Source organism: Salmo salar, chromosome 29, assembly GCF_965601325.2.
Source record: "Salmo salar chromosome 29, fSalSal1, whole genome shotgun sequence".
NCBI classification, from domain to species: domain Eukaryota; kingdom Metazoa; phylum Chordata; class Actinopteri; order Salmoniformes; family Salmonidae; genus Salmo; species Salmo salar.
The window spans coordinates 36,979,198-37,002,945 of NC_138319.1; the positions used below are offsets into that span (position 1 = coordinate 36,979,198).

Sequence of the window (23,748 nt, forward strand, 5' to 3'; positions counted from 1 at the left end):
TCATTCATTACAAGATTTAGTTGAGGTTGAGGGTCTAGTGAAAGATTTGTCGCAAATACAACGCTTTTAGTTTTTTTATGAAACTAACTGCAGCTCTTTGTTAAGAGTTGCAGACATTTCAGTTGCTGTTTAGCTTACATGTATAGTGTTCAGTCATCCGCATGCATAGAAACACTGGCTTTACTCAAAGCCAGTGGCATGTCATTAGAAAAGATTGAAAAAAGTAAGGGGCCTAGACAGCTGCCCTGGGGAATTCCTGATTCTAACTGGATTATGTTGGAGAGGGTTTCATTAAAGAACACCCTCTGTGTTCTGTAGACAGGTAACCTTTTATCCACATTATAGCAGGGGGTGTAAAGCAATGACACATACGTTTTTCCAGCAGCAGTCTTTGATCAATAATGTCAAATGCCGCACTGAAGTTTAACAAAACAGCCCCCACAATATTTTTATCATCCATTTCTCTCAGCCAATCATCAGTCATTTGTGTAAGTACTGTGCTTGTTGAATGTCCTTCCCTACAAGTGGGCTGAAAGTCTGTTGTCAATTTGTATACTGTAAAATAGCATTGAATCTGGTCAAACACAATTTTTTCCAAAAGTTTACTAAGGGTTGGTAACAGGGTGATTGGTCGGCTATTTGAGATAGTAAAGGGGGCTTTACTTTTCTTGGGTAGCGGAATGACTTTTGCTTCCCTCCAGGCCTGAGGGCACACACTTTCTAGTAGGCTTAAATTGAAGATATGGCAAATAGAAGTGTAAGGTGTAAGGCAATATCATCCGCAATTATCCTCAGTAATTTTCCATCCAGGTTGTCAGATCCCGGTGGCTTGTCATTGTTTTTCACCTCTTTCCTAACTCACTTTACGGAATTCAAAAGTACAATTCTTGTCTTTCATAATTTGGTCAGATATACTTGGATGTGTAGTGTCAGCATTTGTTGCTGGCATGTCATGCCTGAGTTTGATCATCTTGCCAATGAAAACATCATGATAGTAGTTGGCAATATCAGTGGGTCTTGTGATGAATCAGATATCTGATTCAATCGATGATGGAGCCAAGTTTGCCTTTTTGCCCAAAATGTAATTTAAGGTGCTCCAAAGCTTTTACTATTATTCTTTATATAATTAATTGTTGTTTCATAGTATAGTTTGTTATTCTTTTTATTTAGTTTAGTCTCATGATTTCTCAATTTGCAGTACGTTTGCCAATCGGTTGTGCAGCCAGACTTATTTGTCATTCCTTTAGCCTCATCCCTCTCAACCATACCATTTTTATATTCCTCATCAATCCAAGGGGATTTAACTGTTTTTACAGTCATTTTCTTAATGGGAGCATGCTTATTAGTAACTCAAGTGCAGCGTCTGGTTGCTCCCCATTACACACCACAGAACAAAAAATACTCTTCACATCATCAACATAAGAATCACTACAAACTTGTTGTATGACCTCTTATACACTATATTAGGCCCAGTGTTTGGAACTTAGGTTCTCCTAGATATGACTTCTATATTGTGATCACTGCATTCAATGGATTTGGATACTGCATTCAAGCAAATATTTGCAGCATTAGTAAAGATGTGGTCAATACATGTTAATGATTTAATTCCTGTTCTGTTTGTAACTACCCTGGTAGGTTGACTGATTAGAGTTGGAAGCATTTTTATTCTTGAGTGGGGCAGCTTGATGAAAGGCAATCAATATTTAAATCACCCAGAAAATATACCTCTCTGTTGATATCACAGACATTATAAAGCATGTTGCATGTTATCCAGATACTGACTGTTAGCACTTGGTGGTCTATAGCAGCTTCCCACCAGAATGGGCTTTAGGTGAGGCAGATGAACCTGTAGCCATATTACTTCAACTGTATTTAACATGAGATCCTCTCTAAGTTTTACAGGAATGTGGTTCTGAATATAAGCAGCAACACCGTCCACCTTTGGCATTTCTTTATTTTCTGTAATGTTATAACCATATATTGTTAACACTGTATTATTAAATGTATTATCTTAGTGAGTTTCAGAGATAGAATATGAATGTCATCTGTTACAAATAAGTTATTAACTTCATGAACCTTGTTTCTTAGGCTACATACGTTAATATGGGCTATTGTTTTAGCACTTTCTGGGTCGCTTGATTGTTTTTAATGTTTTACTGGAAGCTAATCAGAAGTAGACTTGCTCATGTTATTTATATTGGAGCTGATAGTGCAGGGTGAGTTACACAAAGTTGACTTTTTTCTGTCAATTACGTGTTCAGAATGACTTGTCTGCTACCAAAGAGGATTGGCCCTGGTTCCGCCACTCTCCAACCCCCCCCCCCCCCCTCGTCGTATAAACAGAACCAAGTGGAGCAGCTGTCTGCATATGAGGTTGTCCTTCAGCTCAGCTGCAACATCTCTACATTCATATTTCATCACACATGACCTTGTTGGTATGCCCATTTCGTAGCTATTCGTTAGATGTCAAATGCAATCTGACAACTCCTATTCACCACCAAAGCAAACGATAATGAAAGCAAATACAAACAATATAGGGAGTAATTTAATATTTTTTTTCAGTTCCCATGATCTCTAGTACTTTGTTATTTTAAAAAAATGTATCAAGGACATTTAAAAAGCTCTATGACATCTAGGGAAAAATATGACTTAGTCTGGAAAATACTTGTCATCTAAAGTCACGGGCTGAGTTACGCACTCAACCATTCATAGATGTACAACATGTATTAGTGCTGGCCTACCGTTCACCCTGAAAATGCCTTGTATCCTGGTCATAGATATCTTTTTCACATTTGGCACCTACATGTCTTAGCACAAGATTTGAAACAGAGGACATAGACTTCAGTTAATAGACGCATGACACCAAACACATCATCTACTGTATATACGCACTAGCATATCCCACAGCGCTGACAGACAGCACAAGAAAGATGTCTTTAATAGAGCACCAAATTGGAAATAGAGTAGTAGAGAATATTGAAGTTTTTGCCAGGGCTATTAACACATTGATTCAGCTCGGCTGGACTGAGATGGTAGGGCACAGCTTCACATACTCCTGGGGGACTCAATAAAAATGTAAGCAGAAAATTGGAAATCAATACAGGTTTATCACTAGCAAAAACAGTGCAATTTTAGCTACAGAAGTGACGGCAGGCCTTATGTTGTCATTAATCCTTAGGGGGGGGGGGGTTCTACTAAATAAAAAACGAATATTTAATGAAACATTGAATTTGGCCTTACTGCTATTAGCCCATCGACACACATTGAATAACATATCCATACACAGAAAAACAGATTACAAAATAAATAAAATCCGTCTATCTGCAAATTAAATGTAGGCCTAACCATACTTTATAAATCATATATAATCAATTATACTATTTAGGCCTATATAGCATTTACGAAAGTCATCAACAGCTATTGTTTCAATTCAACCCAGTGGTTCAACTAAAAATAGACAATACATGTAGGCCTAGGGTTTCAAGCTCTGGTTGAGTTCAAATGTAATTTTCAAAGTAATAATTTATATCTTGGATTCACATCTCTATCTGTTTTAAGATGGTCATACCATGGATCATTTAGCTATTTGACTTTAAATTAAATTATAGGAACCCTGAAGGTATCAAATCTGCGGGGGGGGGCGGGGTTCTTCGTTTTTTAAATTACTTGAACATTTACATTTTACATTTACATTTAAGTAATTTAGCAGACGCTCTTATCCAGAGCGACTTACAAATTAGTGTGATTCACCTTATGATATCCAGTGGAACAACCACTTTACAATAGTGCATCTAAATCTTTTAAGGGGGGGGGGGGGGGTTAGAAGGATTACTTTATCCTATCCTATCCACGCTCCCTCAAAACTTGAGACATCTGTGGCATTGTGTCGTGTGACAAAACTGCAGATTTTAGAGTGGCCTTGCTGGGGACAATAATGATCACACAGTTTAATGATCACACAGTTTAATCAGCTTCTTGATATGCCACACCTGTCAGGTGGATTAATTATCTTGGCAAAAGAGAAATGCTCACTTACAGGGATGTAAACAAATGTATGCACAAAATGTAAGAGAAACCAACACTTTACATGTTGGGTTTATATTTTTGTTCAGTGTATGTGTGTAATATAGCCATGCCCATGTTTGATATAGGCACAAGTAGCACAACCTAGAGTTACATTAAAAGGATAAACAAACAGGCCTATAGCCTAAAAAATAAAACCCAACAACTCAATGTTCACAGAAAATGATGTAGACTAATTAATGACAATGCATAAATGTAAAGCCTCAATGAAATATAAAATAGGCTACCATTATGTCTTAAAATGTTCAAATTGGTTTTACAGAGAAAAATACATGCTGCTGCGTGTAAAACGAAACACTTTTTTTGTTCGACTATTTCCGCCGGGTTCGATTATTTCCGCCAAGCTCTCAAGTCCCTCCATTTTGTTGTATGTTGTGTGTGCTGTTGGCAAGAGAAGTGCAAAAAAACTGTGTCGTTTATAAACGATATTCTAGCAATGGACGGGTATGTATTGGCCATCTATGTGTTTTTCATGAACGATTAATCATGCGCGGCAAGATTTAGCTGATTAAATTCGAGTAGCTTGCTTACCTCACCCTAGCTTGTTTTTTTTATTTAAACTAATGGTAGCTAGCTAACGTTACGTTAGCTTGGCTAGCTAGCTAACTCCTGGCTGGGCATGTGAACTGCCAGACGGCGATAGCAAGTTAGCTTTAGTTAGATAACTAAAATTATATTTTGTTTTTGCAACTGTTCAGAAACTAGCTAATACATTGACTGGGCAATCATGTTCAGCTAACGTTAGTTAACTAGCTAGCTTAAGCGGCTAGCTCTGGCTAGTCTTAAGAAACGAGGACCACTCAAGCATGACAGGGTGTGTCGTCACTTGTCCGGTGACCATTCGTTTTATCCTTTGTTGATCGGAATTGTAGCTAGCGTAAGCTATCCACTCAAAAAGCTATCAACACCGTTAAACTACAAAATCCCTGGCTAACGTGCATTGCCATACAGGTTACCCATTTTATATGTGGTCAACGTGTGTAGATGACTAGCTATGTTGTAACTAGGAGTTAACTAGCTAACGTATGTGCTGGCGAGGAAGAAAGAGAAACGTCTGCCACTGGTGGTTTTCTTTTTGCATGTAGCCACGGCACTAACGTTAGCCCGCTAGCTAACTTCCTTAGCTACTAGCTAGTTAAACTCCAGATAAGTAAAGCAGCAGCATGCTGCTATAATTGTGGAAAGATTTGGCTTAACGAGGTAGCTAATCATTCTGTTCCTTCTCTTTTTCAGTATGGGAGATGTTGCAGTTGGTGTGAAGGTAAGCTTCAGCCCAATGTCCTCTCTATGGCAGGTAGGTTAGAGTGTTGGGCCAGTAACCGAAAGGTTGCTGGCTCGAATCCTGGAGCTGACAAGGTACAAATCTGTCGTTCTGCCCCTGAACCAGGCAGTTAACCCCCTGTTCCCCGGTAGGCCGTCATTGTAAATAAGAACTTGCCTAGTTAAGTAAAGGTTAAATATATTTATTTATTTTATGGCAAAGGTTAAAGCTAGTTAGATACATGGAAAACATATCTTGAAATTCCCTTTCATTGCTATGGCAATACAAAAACCTTTTTTCTTACCCAGTTGAGTTGTTACATTAATCTGATGTAGCTTAATGTATCTCACGCTGGTCAAGGTTTGCCTCCATCCAGTTTTTCGACCGCTAGAGTACTTTATGGGCAGATACCTAACACGGACACACAACTCAAATTTACCTCTCTCCCATTGACAACAATTGTTAAAAAAAAGTTGTGCTTTCAAGTCAGGATCTTGGCATAGGCCTACTGGTATGAGTACAGAATCCTAAATGTAACTTACTACTGTTGAGAGAGTATGTAGTATTGGGTCCAAAAAATATGGCTACATTTCAACTCCTCATTTCTAGCTTTCATGATATTAGAACAACACTAACTAAATATGAACAACGTAAGGTGATTCTGTTTAGGGAGAAATTTGTTCTCTTATAAATGCTTTGTGATCCTGTACCCTTCCAACTTGATTTGTGTCCAATAACCCTTGTTCCCTCTGGTGCAAAACAAAGGTAACTTTCTCTAATGGAAATACTCTTTATAACAAACCTGGGCTTTGCCTCTGTTTATTTCATCAATGTTTCGTGTCCAAAATAAAGTTTGCTTTGAGAAGCATTCCTTTCAGTTACATTCCCAACCCTGGTGTGAATTAGCCTTGGCCTAGTTGTCACGTTTTTAAGCTAGACAACTTACTAAAATGTATTTGTGGACTCTGGCCCTACAGAGTTATTGCGTCTATACATTTTGTTAGAGATAAAGAACAATTCAGACAAAAAGAGAAAAAAGCTTAAGACCCAGGCCTGTTAGATAGTTGGGTCTCTATTTGCACCAGGCATAGTATTGCTGTCCCGTCTGTCAGTTTTAGCGGGACGCTGAGCGCGTCAGCCACCAACTGCAGCCCAGCGGACAGACGGCTCAGAGCCTTCGGGGATTTCCCAGATGAAATGACATGCCTGACATCTTGAGACTCCATGAGATTAAACTGACTGACACTAGAAAAAAGAGAACGAGGCGTGGTGTTTTAGGTCCCCCATCTGTTTTCTCTAACTGTCCGGAGAGAGAGAGAGAGCTGTATTTCATTGTTGTCTTTCAAGGGCTCTGCTTGCTCTCAATTTCATTCTCTCACTTTCTCTCTCCCCCTCTTTCTTTCTTTCTCTCTTTCTTTCTCTCGCTTTGTTTTCTTTCTCCAGAGAGGATCAGATGAGCTGATGTCAACCAGTGTCTACAACAGTGGATCTGACATGAGCAGTATCAGTGGTAAGTTTGGGGTTCCCTTTTCTTTCCTAAGACCTCTCTGAAAGGTTATTTGCATAAGTAATTTGACCGTGTTCCAACGGCATTCAAATAAGTCAAAGGATTAATGAATGTTTGAAGTAGAACGGCTGTATTGGTCAATGTCTTCCTCACGGGAGGTGTTTCAGTATGTGTAGGTCGTTACACGCTAGCATGTGACTGAAATAGAGATGCTGTGGATTTCGATAGGCTATATCTCTTCAGGACATAGCTGTAATATCTTAGAGAAACTATAGTAAGGTATTTAAAATAAAATAAAAATTACGGGCAAGTCAGTTAAGAACAAATTCTTATTTACAATGACGGCCTACTGGGGAACAGTGGGTTAACTTCCTTGTTCAGGGGCAGAACGACCGATTTTTACCTTGTCAGCTCAGGGATTCGATCCAGCAACCTTTCGGTTACTGGCCCAACACTCTAACCACTAAGCTACCTGCCGCCGGGGCTGAAGAATATGAAGCCAGACACAGGTTGACTGAGAAAGTTTCTGTATTAATGTAACTTAAAATCCTTTATCTAGAAAGCCTCAACAAAACATTAGGAGCACCTGCTCTTTCCATGACATAGACTGACCAGGTGAAAGCTATGGTCCCTTATTGATGTCACCTGTTAAATCTATTTCAGTCAGTGTAGGTGAAGGGGAGGAGACAGGTTAAAGAAGGATTTTTAAGCCTTGAGACAATTGAGACATTGTGTATGTGTGCCATTCAGAGGGTGAATGGGCAAGACAAACGATTTTAAGTGCCTTTGAACGGGGTATGGTAGTCGGTGCCAGGTGTACCGGTTTGAGTGTGTCAAGAATTGCAATGCTGCTGGGTTTTTCATGCTCAACTGTTTCCAGTGTATATCAAGAATTGTCCAACACCCAAAGGACATTCAGCCAAGTGGACACAACTGTGGGAAGCATTTAAATCAACATGGGCCAGCATCCCTGTAAAACGTTTTCAAAACCTTGTAGAGTCCATGCCCTGATGAATTGAGGCTGTTCTGTCGGCAAAAGAGGGGGGGTTCCTAATGTTTTGTACATTCAGTGTATATTGCATTCAGATGCTAAATATAGTATTATACTTTAAATGTTTGAGAATGAAACACTAATACTGAAGTTCAGCTATGACTTGTGTTCATCCGTTGTAAGAGGATGGAGTCTGGTGTTCATTCCGTGCTCCTCTCAAGTAAGTGGGTGTTTGTGCTTTCTGGGGGGTGGCTTTAGAGCAGAGCAGGATTGGGACAATAAAAGCTATCTTTTCTTCTATCTAGATGTTACAGCCAATGGGAGCGACAGTAAATCCAATGGGAGCGACAGTAAAAAGCTGAGAGTGGAAGACCGGATGGAGGCTCCTCCCTCTCGTGTGCTGCACATCAGAAAACTGCCCAATGAAACTTCAGAATCGGAGGTCATTGCCCTGGGGTTACCTTTCGGGAAGGTCACAAATATCCTGACGCTTAAGGGGAAAAACCAGGTGAGTGTGCCTAGATAGGAGACCAGGCGATCAGCAAGGTTTTACTCTGCCCAAAATCTATACGAAAAATAAGCCCACAATGTGAGGAATTTTTGTATGTAGGTCAATGAGTGTCGAATTTGGTTAATAAAAAATGTAATTGCTAATTTGCTACGTGAGCTCTATTTGATCTAATAGAAGTTAGGTAATGGTTAGGTTGTTACAAATGCACTGATATATATATATAAGTGGACACGTGGCATTTTGCAAGTGGGGAGAGGGCGAGGGAGGTTTGAGGAGGGGGCTTGGCTTGAAACGCTGGGCATCTTGTTATGAATTAGGTCCACACAGTTATACTTACCGAGGATTGGCTTCTATGACGGAACTTTTAACTTCTGAAAGTTAACGTTGGACTAACAAGCTTGTATGCAGAGTGGCACCAGAATTAAAATAAAAACATATTTTTGGAGTTAATAAATCCAATTTAAATGTTACCTTTATTTAACTACGCAAGTCAGATAAGAACAAATTCTTATTTACAATGACGGCCAAACCTGGACGATGCTGGGCCAATTGTGCGCCGCCCTATGGGAAACCTGATCACAGCCAGTTGTGATACAGCCTGGATTCGAACCAGGGTCTGTAGTGACACCTCTAGCACTGAGATGCAGTGCCTTAGACCGCTGCGCCACTCGGGAACCCAATCATGTCTTCTCTAATAAAAAATCACTGGTTGACCAAAAAAAAAAAAAATCTCTCCCTAATTTCTGAATCAAGTAATGACAATAGGCTATAGTAGCATATGCTTCGGAGGGGCAGGTAGCCTACACAGGCATAAACACTGGCAAAGATTTTCAGCTGGCAGGCAGACGCTGGTATATTTTTCTGAGTGACAGAATAAGGGCTTTGCATAGGCACTATGTTGTTAATAACTGGTTCCCATGCTTTTAAAATAAAGGTTCTTTTCTGTAACAGTATAGATCACTTTCGTTCCTGGTTCTGATTCTGTTCCTTGACAAATGTATTTTTCTGTTCTTTTCCTTGAACCGGTTCCAACCCCTGCTTGAAAGAGGAGTTGTCCTCAATGGCGCTGCCCCAGCTGTCACAAACACTAATATGGCCCAATAACAAAGATACTATGGCCTGTAGTTCACATGCGTATCTGCCCTCTCATTGGCTAGAATGGTCCCACCTGATCTCGCCTGCCTTCCATCTTTGAGGACATCTATTTCCATTGTTACAGAGGTCAGTCCACTGTCCTGTCAATTTAATAGACGATCTTTGGCCCAGAATAATACAGCAGCCAATTTAGATTGTTCTTTGTCAGGGGCTTGCCAGTCTATCTTTCAAGGAGTAGGCTATGTTCGGTTGGCCGTTTGTCCTTTCTTGTGTGACCTCTTGTCTGAGTCATAATTGCCTGTGTTTTAATCCATTGGTATTGCTTGTCACAAGGATTAACAAAAAAAAAAAAAACATGAGCTGTGTTTGTTTGTCTGACATGAATGTCGTGTTTACAATTTTGTTGCGTTAATCGCCATGTTTTCTTCGTTTATGTCCCACTCCCTGTCTATAAAGTATTTAATGATACCAGGGTTCCAGACTGCTACCATTTAATCACATTTTGCGACCCTTTGACTTGGCTTAGCAAGTAGAATTTGTTTAGGAGGCTAAAACCATGTTTTGGTCAAACCGTAAAGTACATTATCCGCATGATTCCTGTGATGAGTGTCTACCTGCCCCTGGTACCTGTTTCCTACTGATGCAGTCGTGCCAACCACTATTATTTCCCAGGGGGGAAAAATGCTCTCGGAGAAAGAAAAGCGTTTCGAATTGTATAACAAAATTGGCTGAAAAACACAGCTCTCCTGTTGTCACAGTTGAAGAAAGGAGCTTATCAGTTTTCTGTATGTATGAATACTTTTTTTTTCTTCTCTGCTCTCAATTTTGAGCTCGATAGCAACTATCTTACAACCAAGATATATGATATGGCTTTGAGATACGGAGCAAGCGACCTGCGCATTTGATCTTTGCGATTTCATAGGCCTTCATTGAGTGGTAGACTACAACGGCATTGTTCTTTTAGACATAAACAAAATGTATTGTTAGCTTAATACATGGCTACTAGCAGTGAGTATTATATTTACAGTTAGCCATCTAGCTAATGTGTTTTAGTTATTCCGGTGGAGAATTATCTCTAAAATAAATTTGAATATGATATTAGTGCACATAAAGATGTAGGCAAATTCATTTTATTGAACATAAAAAAAACAATAATATTAGGAGTAAAATATTATAAAAATATACAAAACGTTTTTTTGGGGGGGGGGTGTGACCAAATCGTAGGCTGGTGCCTCCAACTGGAAAAACTTGGTGCCACCAGGGGAAAATGTTACCCTGGAACCTTGGATACAGACATGGTACAGTTTCATTGAACTGTATCATAAGACTTAGGATGCCATTGGGTATATAGCCTAACAGAAGTCTAAATGCTGTTCCTATCTATTGGTCTTCAGGCTTTCTTGGAGCTGGGGACAGAGGAAGCAGCAATAACCATGATCAACTACTACTCTACTGTAACACCGCATGTTCGGAACGTCCCCGTATTCATCCAGTATTCCAACCACAAAGCACTCAAAACAGATAGTGGAAACCAGCGGGCCCAGGCGGTCCTGCAGGCGGTGTCAGCGGTCCAAGGAGGAGGTACTCCTACGTCAGGCTCCATTGTAGATCTAACCGCTGCATCAAGCCCTGTGCTCAGAATAATCATTGACAACATGTTCTACCCAGTCACTCTGGATGTGCTGCAGCAGGTAACCAACAATTCCCTATGTATTTTTAGTTTTTCTAATAGGTTTGTCAGAGGGCAGATTTATGAATGCAAATACACATTTTTTTTCTTGTGGTTATCCTCCATTTTGTACAGACGTGATCCGAATCAATGGCGCTCTACTGGATGGCAGCTGTTTTGCAAACTCCGACCAAACTTTGCTATTTGTGATTATTTTTGTTTCTTTTTGCTTTATTTTCATGCATTATTAAATGTATGCACTATTAATTCTTACAACCGATAATAACTTTTGAACATCAGACCAGCAGTTACTTACCCCAATTCCGGCTTCAACTTCTACTCATCTTCCCTGGGCTCTCTCTGTAATTCTGACCCAATTTTCGGGCTACCCAAGCGAAAACGCCGGCATTGGAGGCAAAAGGGGGTGGAGAATCCTGGTGAGATAAAGGTAAAACCGGCCACCTCTGCCCAACCCGCTGGCCAACATAGTCACTTGACAATAAGATGGATGACCTCCGATCGCAGATTTTCTACCAACAAGACTCGAAACGCCCCCATCAACAGGGCTGCAGTGGAGCAGGTCGAGAGCTTCGAGTTCCTTGGTGTCCATCACTAAAGACTTAAAATGGTCCAAAGAAGGCACAACAGCATTAAGACAGATAAAAATGGGCCCCTCAAATCCTCTGTACCATTGAGAGCATTTTGACTGGCTGCATCACTGCCTGGTATGGCAATAGCATCTCCCTCGATTGCATGGTTCCACAGAGGGTGTTGTGGACAGCCCTGTACATCACTTGGGCCGAGCTCCCTGCCATCCATGAGGTGTGGTAGGAAGACTCGCAAAATCATTATACTCCAACCACGAATGGGGGGGGGGCAGAATCCCAGTGGAGAGAGGGGAACCGGCCAGGCAGAGACAGTGCCTTGCCATTCACTTTGTTATTGATTATTGCACTGTTGGGTTTTGAGTTTGCATGAAAGGCATTTCACTGTACTTACATTACAACTTGAAACTTGACTCTCTTCTGCCCTTTTATCTCATTGCAAAATGAGGATGTTTTTTGACAAGTAGTTTAATATTCCATTTGATAGTTAAACATCAGCTATTTCGTAGAGGTTGTATTTTCAATGTTTTTGTATTGCTGTTTTTTTTTGGGGGGTGGGGGTCAGATCTTCTCAAAGTTTGGCACGGTCATGAAGATAATCACATTCACCAAGAACAATCAGTTCCAGGCTCTGCTGCAGTTCAACGACCCACCGACCGCCCAGCAAGCCAAAATAGTGAGTGGGACTTCTCATAGTACATAACAAATTGATAATGAACAGAGTTTTATTATTTCGTTGCACGTTGGTGTATATGTAAATTTGTCTAGTTGCTGTTTCGCGAAGATTTCCAATATACTTCACTTATCATTACATATACTCCACTGGAATCGTTTCATTGTTCCTCAGGCCCTGGATGGTCAGAACATCTACAACTCGTGCTGTACGCTCCGCATCGACTACTCCAAGCTGGTCAACCTGAACGTCAAGTACAACAACGACAAGAGCCGTGACTACACACGGCCAGAGCTCCCTGCAGGGGACGGACAGCCTGCCATGGACCCCAACATGGCTGCTGCCTTCCAAGGCAAGGACTCCAACTCTCTGCTCGGTAAGATCCCAGGTAGTTGTCGTCCCCCCCCCCCCCCTCTCTGCTCGGTTAGATCCCGGGTAGAACCCCCCCTCTCCTCTCTGCTCGGTTAGATCCCGGGTAGAACCTCCTCTCTCCTCTCTGCTCGGTTAGATCCCGGGTAGAACCCCCCCCTCTCCTCTCTCTGCTCGGTTAGATCCCGGGTAGAACCCCCCCCTCTCCTCTCTCTGCTCGGTTAGATCCCGGGTAGAACCCCCCCTCTCCTCTCTCTGCTCGGTTAGATCCCGGGTAGAACCCCCCCCTCTCCTCTCTGCTCGGTTAGATCCCGGGTAGAACCTCCTCTCTGCTCGGTTAGATCCCGGGTAGAACCCCCCTCTCCTCTCTGCTCGGTTAGATCCCGGGTAGAACCCCACTCTCCTCTCTCTGCTCGGTTAGATCCCGGGTAGAACCCCCCCCCCTCTCCTCTCTCTGCTCGGTTAGATCCCGGGTAGAACCCCCCCTCTCCTCTCTCTGCTCGGTTAGATCCCGGGTAGAACCCCCCTCTCCTCTCTCTGCTCGGTTAGATCCCGGGTAGAACCCCCCCCTCTCCTCTCTCTGCTCGGTTAGATCCCGGGTAGAACCCCCCTCTCCTCTCTGCTCGGTTAGATCCCGGGTAGAACCCCCCCCTCTCCTCTCTCTGCTCGGTTAGATCCCGGGTAGAACCCCCCCCCTCTCCTCTCTCTGCTCGGTTAGATCCCGGGTAGAACCCCCCCCTCTCCTCTCTCTGCTCGGTTAGATCCCGGGTAGAACCTCTCCTCTCTCTGCTCGGTTAGATCCCGGGTAGAACCTCTCCTCTCTGCTTGGTTAGATCCCGGGTAGAACCCCCCTCCTCTCTCTGCTCGGTTAGAACCCCCCTCTCCTCTCTCTGCTCGGTTAGAACCCCCCTCTCCTCTCTCTGCTCGGTTAGAACCCCCCCCCCCCCCCCCCCCCCCCCGGCGTGTTCTTTGGGGCTCTTGGCGTTAGGAAGTTGGAAGCGTGACACTGGTTTAGGGGCGAGCTCTGCTTTTTACATCTCTGGTTCTGTGAGATCTATCTGTCTCTCTGCTCATGTTTGTTAACATGGTCCTTGTCTAGTGTCAGGTGGAATCACTATTGCTGGACTGTCTGTATCCGTCTGTACCTGACTGCCAGGGAAATCATTCTTTTTTTTTTTTACCTCGCCCAGGTCTCTGGGTGGGCGGAGTTTGCATATTTTCCACCATTCTGTTGGTCCTAAAGGGAAATCTCTGCCCTCACTAGCCCAGGGTGAGCGGAATTCATCCTCGGCTTCGTATGTTGGGTCTAACTCCTGACCGCTCTGACCTCTCCAGGTGGCCTGAGCCCGCTGAATGCTGCAGCAGCGGCTGCTGCTGCTGCGGGGAGGGTAGCTCTGTCTGGTCACTCTGGCTCCAGCGGCGTGCTCCTGGCCTCCAACCTCAACGAAGAGGTCAGTAATGATCCATCTACCCCCTCCAGACATAGGCCAAACTCTTATCACAAACCAAAACTCTCACTCTCTCTCCTCTCTCTCCTCTCCATAAAAATGTCGAAGCCTGCCAGTGCAGACTGAGCCTCTCTCTTTCTCATCTGTCTGCCATGTTAACACTCTAATCTCACTCTAATCTCTCTCTCACTCCTCTCTGCCGTGTTGAGATGAAGCTGGTTAACACTCATCTCTCCTCTCTCTGCCATGTTGAGATGAAGCTGGTTAACACTCATCTCTCTTCTCTCTGCCATGTCAACACACTCATCTTTTCTCTCTGCCGTGTTGAGATGAAGCTGGTTAACACTCATCTCTCCTCTCTCTGCCATGTTGAGATGAAGCTGGTTAACACACACATCTCTCCTCTCTCTGCCATGTCAACACACTCATCTTTTCTCTCTGCCGTGTTGAGATGAAGCTGGTTAACACTCATCTCTCCGCCGTGTTAACTCTCCTCTCTATGACATATTAACGCTCTCATCCCTCTGCCATGTTGAGCTGAAGCTGGTTAATACTAGTTAGAGGTCGGCCGATTATGATTTTTTTCAACGCCGATACCGATTATTGGAGGACCCGCCAAAAAAAAGCCGATACCGATTAATCGGCCGATTCTTTTCCATTTTTTTATGGAATGACAATTACAACAATACTGAATGAACACTTATTTTAACTTAATATAATACATCAATAAAATCAATTTAGCCTCAAATAAATAATGAAACATTTTCAATTTGGTTTAAATAATGCAAAACAAAGTATTGGAGAAGAAAGTAAAAGTGCAATATGTGCCATGTAAGAAAGCTAATGTTTAAGTGCCTTGCTCAGAACATGAGAACATATGAAAGCTAGTGGTTCCTTTTAACATGAGTCTTCAATATTCCCAGGTAAGAAGTTTTAGGTTGTAGTTATTATAGGACTACTTCTCTCTATACGATTTGTATTTCATATACCTTTGACTATTGGATGTTCTTAGAGGCACTTTAGTATTGCCAGTGTAATGGTATAGCTTCCGTCCCTCTCCTCGCTCCTACCTGGGCTCAAACCAGGAACACATCGACAACAGCCACCCTCGAAGCAGCGTTACCCATGTAGAGGAAGGGAAACAACTACTCCAAGTCTCAGAGCGAGTGACGTTTGAAACGCTATTAGCGTGCACCCGCTAACTAGCTAGCCATTTCACATCGGATACACCAGCCTAATCTTAGGAGTTGATAGGCTTGAAGGGGTGGGTATAATTTGTGGAACGTTCCAACAGGAATCTGTTCCAAAAAACTTAAAGTAAAAGGTTGCCAACCAACAACGCATACAAAGTAGCAACACATACAAACCAAGCTAACTAGCTGCCGAATAGGCATCAACTCACCACGTAGCTTATTCTTAATGTCTGTCCATAGGCAAACAGACATGTGAGGACAGACATTTTTCGGAATAAACGTGATGAGTGAAAAACGCAATGAAATAGACCACTCCCTACCCGGTATCTTATTCTGCCGCTATACAACTTTGTATGCGTTGTTTTTTGGAAACCTTGTTATTTACGAAGTGTTTGGAATAGATTCCTGTTGGAACGTTCCACAAATTATACCCACTCAGGTTGAAGTCATAAACAGCGCAATGCTTGAAGCACAGCGAAGGGCTGTTTGAATGAATGCTTACGAGCCTGCTGCTGCTGCCTACCACCGCTCAGTCAGACTGCTCTATCAAATCATAGACTTAATTATAATATAATAATCACACAGAAATACGAGCCTTGGGTCATTAATAATATGGTCAAATCTGGAAACTATCATCTCGAAAACAAACGTTTTTTTCTTTCAGTGACATACGGAACCGTTCCGTATTTTATCTAACGGGTGACTAAGTCTAAATATTCCTGTTAGGCATTGATGTTTATGGTTAGGTACATTGGTGCAACGACAGTACTTTTTTCGCAAATGCGCTTGTTAAATCAACACCCGTTTGTCGAAGTAGGCTGTGATTCAATGAAAATTAACAGGCACCGCATCGATCATATGCAACGCAGGACACGTTAGATAAACTAGTAATATCATCAACCATTGTGTAGTTAACTAGTGATTACGTTAAGATTGATCGTTTTTTTTATAAGTCTAATGCTAGCTAGCAACTTACCTTTGCTTCTTGCTGCCCTCGCGTAACAGGTAGTCAGCCTGTTAATCCTTGTGGAGTGTAATGTAAGGCAGGTGGTTAGAGCGTTGGACTGGTAACCGAAGGTTGCAGAAACGAATCCCCCCTGAACAAGGCAGTTAACCCCCGTTTCTAGGCTGTCATTGTAAATAAGAATGTGTTCTTAATCTGACTTGCCTAGTTAAATAAAGGTGTAAAAAGATAAAGACTAAAAAATCGGCAAATCGGTGGCCAAAAATTCCGATTACCGATTGTTATGAAAGCTTGAAATCGTCCCTAATTAATCGGCCATTCCGATTAATCGGTCGACCTCTAATACTAATCTCTCCTCACTCTGCCATGTTGAGCTGAAGCTGGTTAACTCTCCTATTCTCTCTCTCCTTTTGTCGTACTGAACTGAAATGTAACTGTCTCCTCTCCTGACTTTACCTCTCTGTCTCTATGGAGACGACCCCGTATTTCAGATACTTAGACTTGCAGTTATTTATTTTTTGTTGGCCCCCACACCCTGTTGACGTGTGTCTGTGGGGTCAAACAGGATCTATGGATGCCAAAGTGCTTCCAGGTGGTTTTATGTCTGTTCTTGCATGTCGATGATACTAAACAGAGATTTGACTGCATGTTCTTTCTACTACTTATCTTCATTTCATACCCTTTACTACGCACCGAATGATCCTGGACTTCATGCGCTAGCCTATCGCATGCCTTTTTGTTTCTTCATTGCTAGACTATAACTCCTATGATTTGTGATTTTGACATTGACTGTACCTTACCCATGTTTGTCAAGGGGATGATTTACATTTGGCCCAGATTATTTGCTCGTTTAGTTGTGATAAAGTACATGAACCAGTCAGTCTGACCAAACTCCTGCATCATTTCCTGTGTACTGACCTGTATTTTAATTTGTCTCCCTCCCTCACTTTGTTTTTTACATTTACATTTTCCTTCCCTCCCTCCCTCCTTCCCTCCCCACCTACTTAACCTACATCTCTCTCTCTCTCCCTTCTCTCCCTACCTACCCACCCACCCTTCATCCCTCTCTCTCTCTCCCTCCCTCCCCAACTACCTACCCTTCATCCCTCTCTCGCACTCTCCCTCCCTTCCCCAACTACCTACCCTTCATCCCTCCCCCATCTCGCGCTCTCTCTCCTCCATCCATCCCTCCATCTCTATAACCCCCCTGCTCATGCTTGGTGCTTGAACAAAACCTGTTCCCTTGGACCAACTTTCATCCCCAAATTAACTGCCTTGAACCATATACTCCATGACCACCGTCACCATTCTACGGGAAACCACCCTTCTCCGTTATGGATGATCTGTCCATCTCCGCTCTCTACCTCCGCTCCGACTCTTCTACCTGTCTTCCTGTCTTCTGCTGCTTGCTCTCTTCTCCTCTTCTAAAGATGGTTACGCCCCAAAGTCTGTTTACTCTCTTCGGTATGTTGTTGTTAGCTCTCTGTTGCTTTTCTGTTAATGCTTATTTCTGTTCTAAAGAGACATTCACTTTTTATTTAGTTCATTTCCATATTGCAGTAATTGTTTTGACTTGTAGTTTTTGTTGTTCCTCTGTTACATTGGTTTGGTTCTCTGTCTCTTTGGCTATCGAAATTGATCCATCCATAGATTTGTGTTAATGCATGGTACATTGATTTGGCATAGCCTGTACAGTAGTTTAATTAGCCAAACATGTCATTAACTTATCTGTGTATGGGGTGTCTCAATCTGTCCTTTATACACACACACACCTCTTGTCAACTCTCTTCAAATGTTAATTCTGATGAATGATCTCTAGCCTACATTCACTCTCTCTATCTAGCCTCTTACTCTGTCTCTGCCTTGCCTAAACTTTCCCTCTATCTCAAGTGCTAAAGTGTTTCCTCACTGTCTCCTCTTCCTCCTCCTCTTCCTCGCCCTCCTCTCGTCTGCTCATGACTTTAACCTAGGGGTGTATGGTGATGCCCAGAGGGTGAAGATCCTCTACAATAAGAAAGACAGTGCTCTGATACAGATGGCTGATGCCAACCAAGCCCAGCTAGGTAAGACCACGGCCCCGGCTAGCTAGGTAAGGCCCCGGCTAGCTAGGTAAGGCCCCGGCTAGCTAGGTAAGGCCCCGGCTAGCTAGGTAAGGCCCCGGCTAGCTAGGTAAGGCCCCGGCTAGCTAGGTAAGGCCCCGGCTAGCTAGGTAAGGCCCCGGCTAGCTAGGTAAGGCCCCGGCTAGCTAGGTAAGGCCCCGGCTAGCTAGGTAAGGCCCCGGCTAGCTAGGTAAGGCCCCGGCTAGCTAGGTAAGGCCCCGGCCCCGGCTAGGTAACATGGTCCTCCTCCTCCATTGTCTCATGTTTATTGACTGTTTAAAAAGGACATCTCCCCAGATTTATTTAGTGTCTAGTTGATTGATTGTTCCATTCTTTTTGAAGTAGATTCTCTCCTAAATGCAGGGGGGGTGATTGCCTTGGGACACAGTACTGCTGTATAAAAACTCACTCGGTACAAATGAAATACTTCCAGCTATGAGTCACCTGAATGGACAGAAGATGCATGGGAAAGCCATCAGGGTGGCTCTGTCTAAGCACACCTCAGTGCAGCTGCCCAGGGATGGACTGGATGACCAGGGCCTCACCAAGGACTTCACTAACTCACCCCTGCACCGCTTCAAGAAGCCTGGCTCCAAGAACTTTCAGAATATTTTCCCTCCCACCACCACTCTTCACCTCTCCAACATCCCGTAAGTCTACCACTACACACTGATCTTAGAACAGTTTTGTATTAGCTCATAATGGTTATTGTTAGTTATTTGGAGATTATAAGCACATCCTGTGTCAGTGTATTCCCCCTAGACACTGACTTTAAGGACAGTTTTGTGCTTTCTCACTAGGATTTGGGGAGTGTAATCTGACCCTGGGGAAGGTAATCTGAGGCAACATCTATACCTGGAAGAAAAGTTAAAGGAACTTTATGTCTAGGGGAATACACCAACAGACAGAGGATCTGCTTACCATGTTCAAATCCTAACAATAACCATTATGAGTTCATACAAAACTCTTCTTAGATCAGTGAAGTCTTAGGTCTCCCGAGTGGCGCAGCGGTCCAAGGCACTGCATCTCAGTGCTAGAGGCGTCACTACAGACCCTGGTACGATTCCAGGCTGTATCACAACCGGTCGTGATTGGCAGTCCCATAGGGCGGCGCACAATTGGCCCAGCGTCGTCCGGGTTTGGCCCGGGGTAGGCCGTCATTGTAAAATAAGAATTTGTTCTTAACTGACATGACTAGTTAAAGAAAGGTAATGGTCTGGGTTGGCTGTGTCCTTTAGAATGCTAAGTTTACGTGTTTCCACAGAACGGACGTAACCGAGGAAGACCTCCGACTGCTGTTCTCCAACGCCGGGGGAACTGTGAACGCATTCAAGTTCTTCCAGTACGTCTCTCTTCACCGCTATAATAACAGAACTGAGCTACAGTTCTTCAATTGGTTGTGAATGAACTTGAGAATTGATTCCGACACTCCTTAGCTCTGTGGCTAGCTCCAGGGAGTGATGAGACTTGCTGAGCCTGTGTTCCTGTCTATTCTGTGTGGTGGTTGAGAGCAGAATATACACTACATTCTGAGGGAACAGTTTGGACAAATCCAAGTTGTATTTCAATGTGTTCAACCATCTTCTCTTCCCAGGGATCACAAAATGGCATTGCTCCAGATGTCGACGGTGGAAGAGGCCATCCAGGGTCTGATTGACCTCCACAACTACAACATGGGCGACAACCATCACCTGAGAGTCTCCTTCTCCAAATCCACCATCTAAACTTGCATAATGATCCTCCACAACATCCATCGCTTTCTATTTTTCCCTAGCAGATTTTGGCTGGCATTTGTTAACCCTGTTGACTCGTTCCAGACTCTGGGGACCACATTTTGACCTTATTGTTTTTCTTTTCATTGTTTCTTTCTAAGTGTTATTAGTCATTCCTTCAGAGAGAACCAGAAACTCAAAATCGGGGAAAGAAATTGTACTTATGTTTTGAGGACATTTTAACCCCTTCACCTGATTCCGACCCCTGTGTTAGTCCCATATCCCCTGATCCTGACCCCTGTGTTAATCCCATACCCCCTGATTCTGACCCCTGTATTAATCCCATAACCCCTGATCCTGACCCCTGTGTTAATCCCATAACCCCTGATCCTGACTCCTGTGTTAATCCCATAACCCCTGATCCTGACTCCTGTGTTAATCCCATACCCCCTGATCCTGACCCCTGTGTTAATCCCATAACCCCTGATCCTGACCCCTGTGTTAATCCCATAACCCCTGATCCTGACCCCTGTGTTAATCCCATACCCCCTGATCCTGACCCCTGTGTTAATCCCATAACCCCTGATCCTGACCCCTGTGTTAATCCCATAACCCATTTGTATGATCAGCAAACTATTTGCCTTTTCTACCTTCTCATTATGAAGGGTGGATGAGTGGACATGGGCGCCTCTTTTGACTATGATTAGTTCTACAAGATATGTGCCTTACCAGACTATCAACTCTTTTTACATCCAAATATTGACATTGAATCCCTGTCTGATTTTGAGGCACATTAATTTTGATGTGAAATTTAACATGATTTGTTTCTTCTTCTCCCGTGTCACTGTGGAGTTTGTAAGTTTCTGCCACCCAAGTTTTGCCTTTTTCAGTTGCTGTTCAATTTGTGGAGTCTTCTTTCGTTAAATTCACTGTGGTTGTTGTGGAGTGGGGAACAATATGAGATTGAAGTTGAATCAGTCTTTTATTTTTTTTTTGTAATTTCTTAGCTAATTTAGACCATGTTGCTTGAAGGTTTCTTGTAGACGAACAACCAACAATACCGATTTAACCCTAGTTATTTTTCCCATTTTTAGTTTAAACATTTACTAAAATAGTCTTAATGTTGCTATTCTTTATAGGTTTTTACTTTCCTTTGTTTTTCATCACATTCATGTACATGGGTAGGAGGTAAGTGGTTTTCTAAGCTCTTTCTAGTTCTTGGAATAAAACATACATTTGTAATACTTTACTAATTAGAACTGCACTTAACTGTCACAATATTGTCATACACACGACAAAAGCAAATATCATGACAATATTATGACTGTTTTTGTGACAAATAAAATTTTACCAAAAATCTGCTGTTGGAAGAGGTTAGTGAAATAACCTGTTATGACGTCAACGTGTTGCTGTTAAGAGGGACAACCCTGGTTGGGACCAAAGTTTGTGCCTTTTAGTCTTTAATTTACAGTTGTATCACAAAGGAAATTAATCAACATTTGAATGAACCTCTCTGATATATTTTGTGTATCTGGGAGGAGAAAAAAAAATCGTTAATTTAAGGTACAGGACCTGATTCATTATCAACGACATTAATTCCTTCTACAGTTATTTTAAGCAGACCTATATATAATACCCACTCTTGTTTTAAGAATCCCACAACCTCAACTTGCTGGATAAACGTGTCTAGAAATGTATGTTTTCAAGAGGGGAAAAAGTCGTGTATATTTTCTATTTTATTTACATTTTTACATCTCTGGAAATGTAAGATTCAGATATAGTTTGGAAGCGGCACAATTAAAATAATTTTCTAACAAAGTCGGGAGATTTGGTCGGACTTGTTTCAAATGTTTCTCTTCTCTCGTGTGTGTGTTCTGCTTTTCCTCTGTAGCATGTTCAATAAACTTCTGTAGCTCTGTATCCACTTCTGTCTCTCTCTGCGACCTGCTCATCTTTTCTCTCCACTCTTGCTTATATTTTATTCAGATCCCCATTAGCTGTTACTAAAGAGCAGCTACTCTTCCTGGGGTCCACACAGAACATGACATTATACAGAACAATAATAGACAAGATAAGCACATTGCTTACCTTTACATCAGGAGTATAGCCTACCTGGCTGGCATGAAAATGAACCACGGGAAAAGCGTCCTCCATTCGCTATTTAAGTGCATAGTGTTACTTTTCCGAGACAGGTGCATGTATGTTTAGATAAGGTTTGTTTGTATCAACTAAAGTGGCCAAATAACTTCTTTAAAATGAAGCACATTAATCCGCTTTACAACCCGTGTAGAGCCTAACTGGCATACATAGGCGGCACGTGAGTTTCAAGTTTGGGGAAGATAATTTTCACCATAAAAATACACCTTTTATAATAAAGCATTATACGCATAATCACATTTTCGGTCACTTTTGAGAACAATATTTTCCCGCTAATTGATGTTATTTTGGAACATTCGCTCTAATAGCCTACAGCCGTGTGCGCAGTGCTGCGCTTATAATGGGAAGAAATAGCCTAATAGTTTAGTTGATCAACATTTTAAGCTAAACGTTCTGATCTGTTGCATCAGCCTCATTGCTTAAATGTTGTTGTTTTTGATGTGTTGTATAAATTTAAGATCTATTGCAACCGACAACTGTCCCAGATGTTTGGAATATTTATTGCACCGAATGACAAGCTGACCAATAGAATAGGTCAACTTTTGTACTACGGGGGATAGTAGATTGCTGTTCGTTAGGCCTACTCACCTTGTGGACAGTTCTTCTAGCATCTTCAATATACACCTTGGAATTCGATAAGATGGACCCAGCAGTTGTGTCCCGATGTGTCTGTCTTCACTTGGAGCCTACTTCATAGCTGAGATGCCTGTGAGAAGGACCTGATCATGTGATGGGCATTGGCTAACAAGAATTAAGATATCTGAGTGAGTCATGTAAGTGAGAGCTGCTTCAGGGAGATGGGAATTATTTGCATAAAGAAAAGATGGAGAAAAATGGTCGGGCTGCCTGCTGAGGATTCATAGGCCAGTGAGTAAACTTCCACTACAATCCATTCTATTGGCCAATGTGCAATCATTGGAAAACAAAATGGATGATATATGATCAAGACTCCTACCAACAGGACATTAAAAACTGTAATATCTTATGTTTCACCGAGTTCTGGCTGAATGACACACGGATAATATAGAGCTGGCGGGATTTTCCATGCATCGGCTGGACAGAGAAGCTACGTCTGGTAAGACGAGAAGCGGGGTGTTTCTATTTGTCAGCTGGTGCGCGATGTCTAATATTAAAGAAATCTCGAGGTATTGCTCGCATGAGGTAGAGTACCTTATGATAAGCTGTAGACCACATTATCTACCAAGAGATCTCTCATCTATATTATTCAAAAGCCGTCTTTTTACCACCACAAACCGATGCTGGCACTAAGACCGCACTCAACCAGCTGTATAAGGCCATAAACAAACAAGGAAATGCTCATCCAGAAGTGGCGCTCCTAGTGGTTGGGGACTTTAATACAGGCTAACTTAAATCCATTTTACCTCATTTCTACCACTTCGGTTGTGGCAGG

At 42.5% G+C, this 23,748-nt stretch overlaps 1 protein-coding gene across 2 annotated transcripts; it reads left to right on the forward strand.

Annotated features, from left to right (window-relative positions):
• The first annotated feature begins 4,402 nt into the window (after positions 1-4,402).
• LOC106590652 (polypyrimidine tract-binding protein 2) lies at positions 4,403-22,104 on the forward strand. 2 transcript variants are annotated; one of them, XM_014181787.3, is made up of 13 exons: positions 4,403-4,527; positions 5,317-5,344; positions 6,788-6,854; positions 8,148-8,350; positions 10,843-11,139; positions 12,288-12,398; positions 12,570-12,771; positions 14,100-14,215; positions 17,800-17,833; positions 18,340-18,432; positions 18,902-19,118; positions 19,733-19,810; positions 20,063-22,104. In XM_014181787.3, exons 1-13 carry the CDS (start codon positions 4,520-4,522, stop codon positions 20,190-20,192), a joined length of 1,584 nt encoding a protein of 527 aa, XP_014037262.1. In that variant the 5' UTR covers positions 4,403-4,519; the 3' UTR covers positions 20,193-22,104. The 2 variants fall into 2 exon arrangements, with proteins under 2 accessions (XP_014037262.1, XP_014037263.1); XM_014181788.3 differs by lacking the exon at positions 4,403-4,527 and adding an exon at positions 4,934-5,034.
• The last annotated feature ends 1,644 nt before the right edge of the window (positions 22,105-23,748 follow it).

What these genes read in the sequence shown, in the direction of transcription:
- LOC106590652 (XM_014181787.3), top strand. An exon ending in TGACATGAGCAGTATCAGTG is followed by an intron (nt 6,855 to 8,147) that starts GTAAGTTTGGGG and finishes TCTTCTATCTAG; the next exon opens with ATGTTACAGCCAATGGGAGC. An exon ending in TGCCAACCAAGCCCAGCTAG is followed by an intron (nt 18,433 to 18,901) that starts GTAAGACCACGG and finishes AAATACTTCCAG; the next exon opens with CTATGAGTCACCTGAATGGA.